This window comes from Vulpes vulpes, chromosome 3, assembly GCF_048418805.1.
Source record: "Vulpes vulpes isolate BD-2025 chromosome 3, VulVul3, whole genome shotgun sequence".
Classification (NCBI taxonomy): domain Eukaryota; kingdom Metazoa; phylum Chordata; class Mammalia; order Carnivora; family Canidae; genus Vulpes; species Vulpes vulpes.
Window position 1 is genome coordinate 61,231,537 of NC_132782.1, and position 12,884 is coordinate 61,244,420.

General features: G+C 41.1%; 1 protein-coding gene across 2 annotated transcripts in view; it reads left to right on the top strand.

Moving 5' to 3' along the window:
- Positions 1–12,884, top strand: part of LOC140598236 (uncharacterized) — a 128,552-nt gene that overhangs the window by 20,868 nt on the left and 94,800 nt on the right. For both annotated transcript variants that reach the window (XM_072752645.1, XM_072752646.1), the window contains 3 exons: positions 613–716; positions 9,371–9,485; positions 9,643–9,816. In XM_072752645.1, the coding sequence (XP_072608746.1) occupies positions 613–716; positions 9,371–9,485; positions 9,643–9,816 (393 nt within the window). The remainder of the gene's footprint in view (positions 1–612; positions 717–9,370; positions 9,486–9,642; positions 9,817–12,884) is intronic.

The window sequence follows — 12,884 nt, forward strand, 5'->3', positions numbered from 1 at the left end:
CTATGTTTTAGAGAGTGGAGATACAGAGATAAAAAATAACCCCTCCCCTCTAGAAGCTTTTGGTTTAGATGGTGTGGAATAAAATAACCATGATATATATTGTGAAAGAAGCAAAGATTCTTGGAGCCAGGCAATGTTTGAAGCGAGTTTGTGGAATGACTGCAGGTAATCTGTTGAAGAGGAAGAGGAGGTCTATTTTATTATTTTTATTTTACGTTTTAAAAAGAGTTTATGTTTTTGAGAGAGACAGAGAGCGAGCAAGCAGGAGACAGAGCACAAGTGGAGGGGAGGGGCAGAGGGAGAGGGAGAAGCTGACTCTTTGCTGCAGAGGGAGCCCAAGGTGGGACTCCATCCTGAGACCCTGGGATCATGACCTGAGCTCATGAGCTGAAGGCAGATGCTTGACCAACTGAGCCACCCAGGCTCCCAGAGAAAGCCGTATTTTAAAAAGAAGGAGCAGGTGGTGAAATCATGGAGGGTTGAGAACGAAGGGGCTAATTTTATTTACTTTCTATGTTACATGTTTAAGTTACAGGATCGTTCAGAATTTTTGTGATTCATTATCCAAATATGTAATTTTGTAAATTATAAATTTTGTTTGCACTCCTACAGGATGGCCTCACACCACTTTTAGTTGCTGTAAATGAAAAGAAAGAGAAAATGGTGGAATTTTTAGTAGAAAAAGCAAATATAAATGCAGTTGACCACGCTAAAAGGTAAAGTTTTTTTGTTTTTTTTTGTTTTTTTTTTTTGTGAATCTTAGTATTTGGTCAAGAATGGTAACAATTTCTCAAGGCAGAAAGTTTAACTTAATAAGAAGAGTATAAGTATAGTGAAAAATGTCAGCATGTGATCGGTTAGCTAGAAAACAATTACTCTGACAGGATAAGGTGAAGAACATTGTATAGTATAATTCAGAATCCTTTGTAATATAGATTGATGTCATTTGCAATAGTTTTTTTTTCTGTATGATTTTACAGTAGCTAAAAGTGTTTCTTGTTAAAATTGTGAGTTTTGTTTAGCTCAGAGCATGATGCCAGAGTCCGGGTATTGAGCCCCACATTGGGCTCCCAGCAGGGAGCCTGCTTCTCCCTCTCCCTATGTCTCTGCCTTTCTTTCTGTGTCTCTCCTGAATAAGGAAATATAATTGATAAAAAAACAATTTAGAGAGTCCAAGCAGAAACCTCTGAAACTGTCTCCAAGCCTTCATTTGGTAGGGTAAACCAAAAACAACCCTGCATCCTAGCAGAGATGCAGTGGGATAGTGCTAAAGGATGAAAGGCTGGTGAGCTCTATCACATTTCTGCTTGATTCACTAGTCTGGCCCATTCAGAGACTGGATAGATTGTGGCAAATATCTGTAGTTACTGTCAACTTAAACAAAGAGTAGTTCCAGTCATAGTTATTGTGCGCCTCTTATTGCTTCCAGAACAGATTGATAAGACGTCAGGTACATGGTATGTCACCACTGATTTGGCAAATGCATTCTTTTCTATTCTGCTAGTGAATCAGAAATAGTTCATATTCATAGAGTATAGGCAAAGTGTCCATTCATTTCATTTGCCTCAGCGTTTTGTTAACTCTTGGAGCTAGACCATTTGAACATCCCCAGAATACCTCATTGGCCTATCATATTGACACCATGCTAATTTGACATGAGGAGCAGTAAGAGGCTATGATGCTTTGGGCCCTTGGTAAGACGGCATGAATTGACATATCCGTGAAGTTTTGAGGCATCTAGTGGGCATGCCAGGATATTCCCGTAGGAGTGAAAGAAAAACTGCCACATTTTGAATACCTTTTCACAAAGACAGAAACTGGGAGACGTCTTTGGGTTCTGGAGGTAGCATATTTTACACCACTAATTCTCAATGCGTTGGGGGTGGGGTGGTGGGAGAAGAATTCTGCTCCTCAGGGAGCATTTGGCAGTGTCTGGAGACATGTTTTTTGACATGTCAAAAGCTGTATGTACTTAATGTATCGAATTCAGTGAGTTTGTGGATAAGTATAGACCTCTGTGAAATCATCAGTGCCTTAAAGCCATAGTCCTACCCATCACCTCCCAAAGTTTCTTCCTGCTCTTATTAGTTAATTAATTAATTAATTGGTAAGAACACTTAACGTAAGCTCTACCCTCTTAGCAAAGTTTAAGTATACAATGCAGTATTATTAGCTATAGACACTGCTAACAATAGATTCGTCCGGAGACATTTCCGATCCTCACAACTGAGGACGTTGCTGGCATCTAGTGGGTCGATGTCAGGAGTGCTGGTAAACATACCCAAGAGAGGCCTCCACAACAATCCACCATGTCCATGGTACAAGGTTGGGAAACCTTGTCCTACATTGAGTACTCCTTTCCTCCATACGCCTTGGTGAAACTAAAGAATGCAAGACTTCAGTGGTCTCAGAGCAGATGAATTGTGCAGCAGGTGCAGGCTGTGCTTAGGAGTCCTCACTGCTTTGGTCACAGGATCCAGTAGACCCTATGCTATTCGTGGTGTCAGTGGTGGGGAAAAGTTGTGCAGTGGATCTTAGGGCAAGCCCCTGTTGGAGAATCAGAGCACAGGCCCCTGGGGTTTTCTGATCTTGAGTCCCCATCAGAAGCTTGCCTGTAGAGGGGTCCTATGGGAGACAGAAATGACTTGGTTTTAGTATTCCTTCTGTGCTAAGTCATTGTCTGGACACAGCCTAGCAGAGACACAAGGCCTTGGTGTGAGTGCTATGGTGGATATGAAAATGTAGCAGCTGTCTACATTTTGAGCTGCAGTTCAACTGTGCTCTCTGTGGTAGATCCTCTAGAAGACAAATCCAAAGAGTGCAACTCCCTGGCCTCTATATTAGTCTGGGTCCAATCAGAAGACAGATATGACATAGTATTTTAAACGGTGGAAGTAAATACAAAGAATTACTAAATGATGATGAGATAGTAATGAAAAGGTGGGACAGAGAAGTCTGAAGACAGTACCACAGAAGAGCTAACTTGGGAGGGGGGGGTCCAAAGTTGCTAAAGAAGGTGTGATTGCAGCACGATGGATGGCAGAGAAGTTTGAGTCCTGTATGTCTGACTTCCTCTGTGCATCCAATTACCAACCTCAACTCATTTGTGTCCCAGAGGGTTGTTCCTGTTAGCCTGGAGATTGAGCACTGGCCCTGGCCCACGTTCCGGTTTGCTTCCCTTCTTCTTCTTCGTCTTCTTTCATCTTCATCTTCATCTTTGTCGTCTTTGTGTTCTCCTCCTCCTTCTCCTCCTCCTTTCCTTCTTTTTCTCTTCTTTCTATCTCCTTCCTTTCTCCTCCTCCCTTGCCGCGCCCCCTTCACCAGCATCAGAAGTACTCTTCCCAGCTGTGCACTCCAGAGCATGCAGTCCCGGCCCCAGCCAGTGACCTTCCTAAAATGGATACCATGCCCCTAGCAAATGCTCTTGACACCCTACTCACTCTCTGCATCCAGTCCTTAGTCTTAACTCTGCTGTATCCCTAAGGGGTTTGTTGCATCCTTCTGCATGTGCATATGATACACTGGAGGCCTTGCACTGCTCTGCTGGTCGGTGGGCTCATTGTTCCCTGACCCTCTCTATACCTCCATTTATCAGACAGGACTCCCTGCACTCCTGAAGGGTAGTTCCTGTTTGCATGCTGAGTAGCACGGACTAGCTTTGGCAGGGCAACTCTGACGGCAGTTCCGACATCTCCTTCAATGAGACCTGAATCCCAGCCTTGGGATTTACCCATTTGGGCAATCTTTCTTGGGTAATCTTGCACCTTAGGGTATTTGGATTGCTTTTCTCATCTTTATAGTTGATCTACTGTTAAAGTTCATCATTTTTTATATTAAACGTTCCCTGTTGAAATTACTAAGTGGTTTGTCTCCTGTTTGGACCCTCACTGATACGCTATCCCTTCTTTTTGGAATGTGCTTCTCTCCCTCTTCACTGGCTAACCCCTATTCGTTCTTTAAGTTTTAGCTTTGATATCGCATCCATCCCTGACTCACTACCCTTATTTTTACATGACTCTGTAGGCCCTTTGTGCTCACCCTAAATGTGGCATTAAACTCGCCTCTACTCCGTGAACACCACAATGTCATGTTTGTTGTTCCCTCACTGACTCCCACAATGCCAGAATACAGGTTTTCTGATTTAATTTTGTGGTCCCTTTGAGGTGGTTCTCCCAGGTCAGGGATTTTTAGTAGACTATGGCCCAGATCATCCTCAACACACTGGAGCCCTCACATTCTCATCATGGTTTAATTATGACATAGTTTCAGTTTTCCTCAGGAGGTAGAGTGGACTGCAAGGGAAGAGATATCCAAAGGAATGAATAACCAGTTATGAAAAACTGTTGGTTGTTTTTAAAAGATTTTTATTTATTTGAGTGTGAGAGAACACAAATGGGGGTGGAGACAGAGGAAGGGGGAGAAGTAGACTCCCTGCTGAGCAGAGAGCTGGAGGCAGGGCAACCCCAAGGCCCCTGAGTCCTGACCTGAGCTAAAGAAGCCTTATTTTTATAAGATTTTATTTATTCACTCATGAACAACACAGAGGAGAGAGAGAGAGGCAGAGACACAGGCAGAGAGAGAAGCAGGCTCCATGCAGGAAGCCTGACGTGGAACTCGATCCCAGGACTCCAGGATCTCGCCCTGTGCCAAAGGCAGGTACTAAACCGCTGAGCCACCCGGGGATTCCCTTAATGAAGCCTTTTAATGGACTGAGCCAGCCAGGTGCCCCTATGGAAAGTGTGTGGTGAATTTCTTGGCAACTCTTAAAAGGAGGAGACATTCATGACAGCCCTGAAGTAGAATTGGAAAACCTGAGCTAAGGGATTTGGTAAAGCATTCATATCTCAGTTGTTTTTCGTCATAAAACATACATTACTCTAACACTTTGTTATTTTCATTGGTGTAACTACCAAATGAGTATGCAGCAAAGTTGAACCAGGACATACATGAGAGTCAGATGGGGATGGGAGTTCTAATCAGGAACTTTCTAGAGGATGTGTGTTCTAGATCCAAAATTGTTTTCCACAGAAGTCTGGGAATTGGAAATCTTAGGTTTCAGGTGATTGTGAGAAAGTCTTTGGGGGATCCACCTAGCATTTGACCAAGGAACAAGGAAGCTCAGAGTTGGACTACCATATACTCTTTGAGTATCTCTGATCTATACAAAAACACTACAGTCAACCATAGTCTTCAACTTACCTGGAGTCCTGGTGTGGAGTTCCTGTCTCCTTATAGCCTAGTAATGCCATTGCCTCTCATCGCAGGTTGCATTAGGAAATGTCAGTCTTCTATTCAATTGTCACTACAGAGAGCCTCTACTGGTCTCATAAGTCACCCTGGGGAATTCTAAGGGGACAAAAGATAATTTTCCAGCTGGCACCTGTAAGAGACCAATGCTTGATGCTCATAGTTGCAATCATTCACACGCACCAATACCATTTGGTCTAGCTAAGCTGAATGGGGCCCAGAAATGGTTTCTTGTTGTTGTTCCTTTGTTTTTGTTCATTGCTCTTCCACCAATGAACATGATCTGCTCTGGAACTAGCCACCCTCTCAGAAGGGACCCTAGTGGTCTCCAGAGTTCTGTAGTTCATTCCAGCAGCAGTTTCTGAAGATGCAGACCCCCTTAGTTTCTAGGTTGCTCATTCCAAACTACTTCTTGTCAAATCATGCAACCTACACACACAAGATGGCACACACACAAAATGGCCTCTGAAATAAGTGCCTACACTTGTATCTATGCATTTGTCTTGCTGTAAAAACACACCAAAATTCCCAATTTTGCTGGTGCATCTTGTGCCAACAGTGGCTTCTGTTAGGTTTTGTTGGTCAATTTCTTTTTTTTCTGTTTTTTTTAAGTTTGTATTGATCTATTTGACAGAGAGAGAACAAACAAGGATAAGGAGCAACAAAGGGAGAGGGAGAGGCAGGTTCCCCACCGACCAGGTAGCCTGATATGGGGCTTGATCCCAGGACCCTCAGATCCTGATCTGAGCTGAAGGCAGATGCCTGACTAAGCCCCCACCCCCTCCCTTTTCTAAGCAGGCTATAGTCCCAACAGAAGACTTAAACTCACAACCCCAAGACCAAGAGTTGCATATTGTATCAACTAAGCCAGTCAGGGGCGGCTCCTACTTTGGTTAGTCCTTAAAATCATTAACAAATGTAATAGGAATCTGGTGAGTTTGGGGGTACCTAGTTTTGTATTAGCTGTTGTCGTGGGTTTGCTCCTGCTTTTTTCTATCTGCCTCACCCACAATACCACGAGTAGTCCGGTTGTAATTAATTAATGGATCAATTACCACCACATTAAAAGGAGTTTCTGTAGACATTCGTATACAGCCTCTGTGTGTGTGTGTGTGTGTGTGTGTGTGTGTATCACATACACATAAATATGAACAGCCTATCCTGTTTGTATTTTACTTGATTTTTTTTTTCAACCGCATCATACCATTCTTCGATGTAGATCTTTCTGGTGAAATCTTTCCCATCCAATTCGTGCCTTCCCTGAGTATCTTCGAGAAACTGCCAACTTTTGTTAACAAGCATGTAGTTTAAAATGTGCTTTACTCTCATTACCAAATAAATACACAGATATCAAAAGAGTGACCACTTAGAAGTTATAATGGGAAAATATATCATTTCATTAGAAAAAAGAAAAAGCCAGGATATAAATACATCCCGATATGTATGCAGGATTTACATAAGGTAAAAAAAAAACCTCCTGGAAGCTAAGGAGGGATGTCAAATAAGACTTAAGGGCAAAGACATAACGTGCATCTAAATGCAGTGATTCAGGGAGATTGATTCTGTTAACATTAATTGTCTTAACCTAATTACAAATTCTCTCCATGAATTCTTTAAATTTGGCATAGTGATTAAAAATTCATCTCCAGTAACAGAGGTAAATATTGCCAAGAGAACACTGAAAGAGAAGATTTAGAAGGGGAACTATGGACCTGCATTGGATACTAAAGCATTTGTATAAAGCAGTTAAAATACTAGAGTACTGATTGATACAAGGCGACTGGTCAATTGAATCCATTGTAAAACCCAGAAAAAGAAAAACATAACAGAATTTATGATAAAGTGGCATTTTAAGCTAGGTGAGAAAAGATGGGTTATTTAGAAGAAGCAAATAGCTATTTTTTTAAACAGTTCTTAAATGTTGGGGCGTGGGCGCCTGTGTGGCTCAGTTGGTTAAGCCTCTGTTTATTTTTATTTTTTGTGTTTGTTGATTTTAGCTCCTGTTCCTCCATCTCTCTCTCTCTCTCTCACCCTCTGTCCCTCCCTCTCTCTCAGAAAAAAGAAAAAAAAACTTAAATGTTGCACCACACTGCAAACTAAATCTTGGATTGATTAAAGATTCAATTGGGGAATAACAGCAAAAAATAAGAATAAAGAAAATGTAAACGTAAGGCTGGGCCAAATGGGAGGATTATGAGGCATGCAGAAACGGGTTTTCATTTCATCTAGGGAATATGAATTGTTCTCCCCTTGTGAGCTTGCACTTGATGATACATGTCTCCGTCTCCCTCTGCCCTTCACCGCACTCATGTATTCTCTCTTTCTCAAAGAAATAGATAAATCTTTAAAAACTATCGAACTCTCCAACTGTATTTATTCTTCAGTCCATTTATTTCTCAAACAGAACCTGAACACGGGTTATGTAGCAGACATAGTCTACTCAGGATCTTTTCAATCTTAAAAAGACTTCATGTTGCCCAGTATGAGCAAGATGAGAAATTTTATGTATTTAGGTTTTAAAGCTTTCATTGTTAAGTGTAATCTCTCCACCCAACGTGGGGCTTGACGTTTCAGGACACATGCTCTACTGACTGAGCCAGCCAGGCACTCCTAAGATGAGAGATTTTATTTTATTTTGTAAAAGTTAAAAGATGTATTTATTTTAAAGAGAGAGAGAGGGTCATGGGAGAGGGGAGGGACAGGGGGAGAGAGAGGAACCCAAGCAAACTCCACCCTGAGCATGGAGCCTAATGTGGGGCTCCGTCTTATGACTTTGAGATCCTCCTGAGCCAAAACCAAAAGTTGGACACTCAATCAACTGAGCCACCCGGGTGCCCCTAAGGTGAGAAATTTTAAATGGAAGTATTAGGACTTAATCTCACCTGAAGCTTTTCCTTGGAACTTCCTGTCAAAGGAAAACATTTCTGAAGATCGGAAATTGTGAAAGATTACCTTTACCTGCCCTTTTGACATTTCAATAATATTAAATACTAATATTGGTAATTGGAAATACTTGATTTCTATGATTCTAAACATTTTTCTATTAATTGAAATGCTTAATAGAATGAGCTTCCCCACATCCCCCCCTCCAAAAAAAATAAAATGAGCTGTGCCCATTTATTTGAAATCTGAGCTTCCTTTGCTCAAACTTCCTTGAAAACCAAACTAAGAATTACTTAAAAATATTCTTTTGTTATTTTAGTCTCTTTTATCCGTAATGTGCTTTCAACTACTGAAAATTATTTTAGTTTTTGAACATTGTAATTCCAGGCATAGGACTAGAAGTGCAGCAGACCTGTTGTATATGTCATTATTTCACTTAAGGCACACCGTAGATTGTATGATGCCCCACTATTTATGTACCAAGAAGAAATTTTAAAAAATCATGCCAGTTATAGTTTTAAGACATTTTGAATTAGAAATTGGATTCCGATGTCAGAGATATTAAAAGGTGACAAAATGAGCATCTTGGAATCATTGAAATAGAGTATTCTTGCTCATCCTTAAACGTAGCTGCAAAGTAGGCATAATTGGATCATTTTACCTAATTGTAGTGGGTCTTTGTAAGTTGTAGTAATCGCTATAATAATATTTGTGCTAGGAACCAGTATTCTAAGCGCTTTGCATGGATCCTCATTTAAGGATCACGACAAGAGGTCTTGTGAGATAACTACCTTTTATTTTATTTATTATTACTATTGTTTTGTCACCTCTATAACCAACAGGGGTCTCGAACCCCTGGCTCCGGAGATCGAGTGACATGCTCTTCAGAGTGAGCCGGACAGGCGACCTGAGATAACTATTTTTATGCCCATTTTGTGGATGAGGAAATTGTGATAATGCTAAGTGGTCACTGTGAAGCGACAGAGTTAAAGTGGGAATCAAACCCAGGTTGAGTTGCCTCCTGAGGTCATGCTCTTCCTAAACAGATAGGCTGCTCTTTTAATAGAGCGGTGAAGAATCACTAATAAAAATTGTACTTTCTTCCAAAGTAAACTAATTCTTTGTTTTGGAGTCATGAGAATAACATAGTATTTAACATTTACAATTCTATGAATTAATTAATTTGAATGTTTTGAAAAGGTACACTGTAATTTCCTGACAAGTCCTTTCATGCTCACAGGAGTGCTCTGCACTTGGCCTGTGCCAGTGGCCGTGAAGATATGGTGAAGCTCCTGGTAGATCGGAAATGCCAACTAAACCTCCGTGATGGCGAAGACAGGACAGCTCTCGTGAAGGTGGGTGGTCACAGCTATGTCGGCCTGAGGTCGAATGGATTGAAGTCTTTGGAATGAACATTTGTTGCATTTAAACATAACTCATTGGTGAAACTTGTGGCATGTTTCCTTTAAGTTCCCAGAATTTACATTCTGTTTCTTGTTGTAATGCTGACAGGCTGTACAATGCCAAGAAAAGGCATGTGTAACTCTTCTCCTGGAACACGGTGCTGATCCTAATCTGAAAGACAACAAGGGCAACACCGCTCTCCATTATGCAGCCCGTGAAGAGATTATCTCAATAGCAGAGAAGCTGCTTTTAAAAAACGCAAATATAGAGGCCAAAAACATGGTACAAATCAACTTTTTTTTACAACGTATTTGACATCATAAATAAATAAGTAAATAAATATATAGCTGCAAAGGTTTATATATATATGTGCATATATATGTACATAGGTACATATATATATACGAAGACATCGGCACTGAATTTTATACAGTAGGTCCTGTCATCATGGAAACAACTCCAAAACCAAGGCAGAGGGTGGGAAAGACAAAAGTAATGCATATAGAAAGGCACCATTTTGTCTGCTAGCCACCCTTCCACCCCAGAAAGAAAATCTTCCCATTGGTGCCTGGGAGTAGATGGTGCCCTCAGAGCCCACAAAGGATTGAAGGCGTAGAGGGGAGTTGGTGATGGTGGAGGCTGAGAGCTGTGCAGGGGCTTAGGAATTGGATGCTTCTGGGGATGAGTAGGAGACCGTGACCCAGAGGAGTAGCTTGGGTGAATGTAAATGGGAGGAGAAAGCAGCAGGTTGTAATAGGCCTTGGGCGCTCTAGGCCCTAAGGTTCAGAAGATGAGAGCAGGGGGATCAGGTCATGACATAGTACAGAGGGTATCTACTTGTGCTGGTAGCCACTCTGCCAGCCACGTACCACGTTGAGGCCTCCCATTCCGGAGAGTAGCTCCTGCTCAGCCTATGTAGTTCCTCAGTGGGGTGGTAGGTGTCCATGGGGAGCTGGTGCTGACCACACTTGCCAGTCTCCCTGTGCTTTCTTTGACGTGCATTACCTTCAGTCGCTGCCCTTGCAGAAACACTGTTGTGTGCCACAGATAGGGTCGATTTTTCATATTTGGAAGCTCAAGCATTTCCTGGATGAAAATATTTTGAAATAATTGTCTAAGCTAATTGCCTTCGGCTCAGGGCATGATCCCGTGGTCTCCCGAATCGAGTCCCACATGGCACTCCTTGAATGGAGGAGCCTGCTTCTCCCTCTGCCTGTGTCCCTGCCTCTCTCTCTCTCTCTCTCTCTCTCTCTCGGTCTCTCATGAGTAAATAAATAGAAATTTTAAAAAAACAACAACTGGAGAAGAAGAGGAAAGAACACAGTATAGTATTTTGCAGCTATAGCCACTTAGGTAAGAGTCTAAACTCTGCTTACAATCTAGAATGTCTTGATGGGAGGAAGTAAGGAGTGTGTAAATAATGGAATCAAGTTGCATTTTGAGTTTACTACTCCTTGTTCTACCTCTAGCCATGGAAATTGAATGCAGGTTTGATAAGTGACTCATTTCTGTTTTTGGCTGAATCCTTAAGTGATAGGGAGAATTGGCCACGTAGGTGAAAGAGGAGACTGACATGGTTGTGTACTGTACTAGTTCTCAGCTAGACTTGTGCTGGTGAATCACAGTCACCTAGGGAAATTTAAAAGAATTTACAAGCCAAAACTGTCCCGTGAAGATTTCGACGTAGTGAATCCAATAACATGTGTACGCAGAAATTTGCAAATAGTTTTTTGAGATTCTGATACAACTCTTGGCTAAGAACTACTGAATGGGTAGGTATACATATACAGATTTAGAGATGTAAAAAGAAAAACTGATGTTTGATACTGGCTACTTCCTTCCACTCTCTCCAACATTAGCGTTTCATCTGTCTGTATCTCTTTGAGAATTACAGATGAAAATTATTGGTCATCTCTGTTGCCTTGAAAAATAATTACCTTTTCTTCCAACTATCAGTCATTCACCGGCACCCAGATGGGAAGTCTTTATGAGTAGTCTTTTAATAAGTAGAATCTGACCGTTTAAAGATTTTACATGTTTTGCTACCATTCTGATTATTATAAGCAGGGTTTTCCCAATTGCAGCAGTAGAAATCCGTGAACCTTCGTTTTTAGTTGAAGCCGTGCGATAGACTATCTTAGGATGTCTTTCAAATTCATAGGGCCCTGGCATAGTCACTACTGTGTTAAACATTCAGCATGTAGTTAGTGACAATACAGATGGTAATTGTTTTAATAACTTTGCTTCAGCATTCCTCTGAACTCCTGTCTGTTCGGTTAGCAATCTGAGGGAAGTGAATACAAATAGATTGTAGTTGAAACAAGCATTGGAAAATTCTGACAGTAGGTGTTAATGAGTCTTCACAGCAATTTTCCTTAGAAGGTGGGGCCTAATTTGTTGGTAAAACATGATCCTGATGCTTTAGGAAAGGTTTGATGTCCAAGTATTTGTTTTACGCACAGCCATTGGAAACAGTCACAGCAAATAGAAAAACACAAGTAGGCTATAGACTAAATGTGGCCCCCGGATGTATTTAGTTTCCACTGTCACTTGAGCTAACATTTAAAATTATGACACGCATGTAGAACTCTGGATTTTGAGCTTTTCTTATAGATCACTTCTGGTACCTTCAGCGCATGCTGCTGTTTGGTATGCTTTGCAGAGGCTGTCTCTTTATATGAGGCGTGTGTCTCCAGTTTGCTCGTGTCCCCGACTAGGTTCTTCACTGACTCGTGTCACCTGCTTTGCCTCCATAAGCATTGAGTTTACAATTACTGTTTTATGGTATATGTTGACAAAGATTTCAAGAATTTCAAGACACTCCATATTAATTTATAATATATATTTTGTATTTTATGTTAATTTCTTAGGATTGGGATTGAATTTTCTGTTTCTTCGTCTCCTTATTTTTTTCATTACTTTATTCAGTAATTGAAGAGAGACACACAGAGAGAGGCAGAGAGCTAGGCACAGGGGGAAGCAGGCTCTCTATGGGGATCCTGATGTGGGTTCGATCCCAGGACCCTGGGATCACCATGCTCAACCACTGAGTCACCCGGTGCCTCGGGATGAATTTTCTAAGTTAGGAATTGAAAGTTGTTTTTTTGAAAACCATTTTTTCTTTAAATGTACAGTAATCATGTTCCTTTTGGAATATCTGCAAGTCATATGAGGTTAATCCGTTTTATTTGGATATATTATGCATATTGCAGAGAATATTAAATAATTTAGTAGTATTGATTGTGCTAAAAATAATCTATGTAGCCAGTATTTGAATTTTTTTGTTCAGATTTTTTATTTAAATTCATTTTACCAATCTGTAAAAGCACAGTGCTCTTCCAGTATTCCTG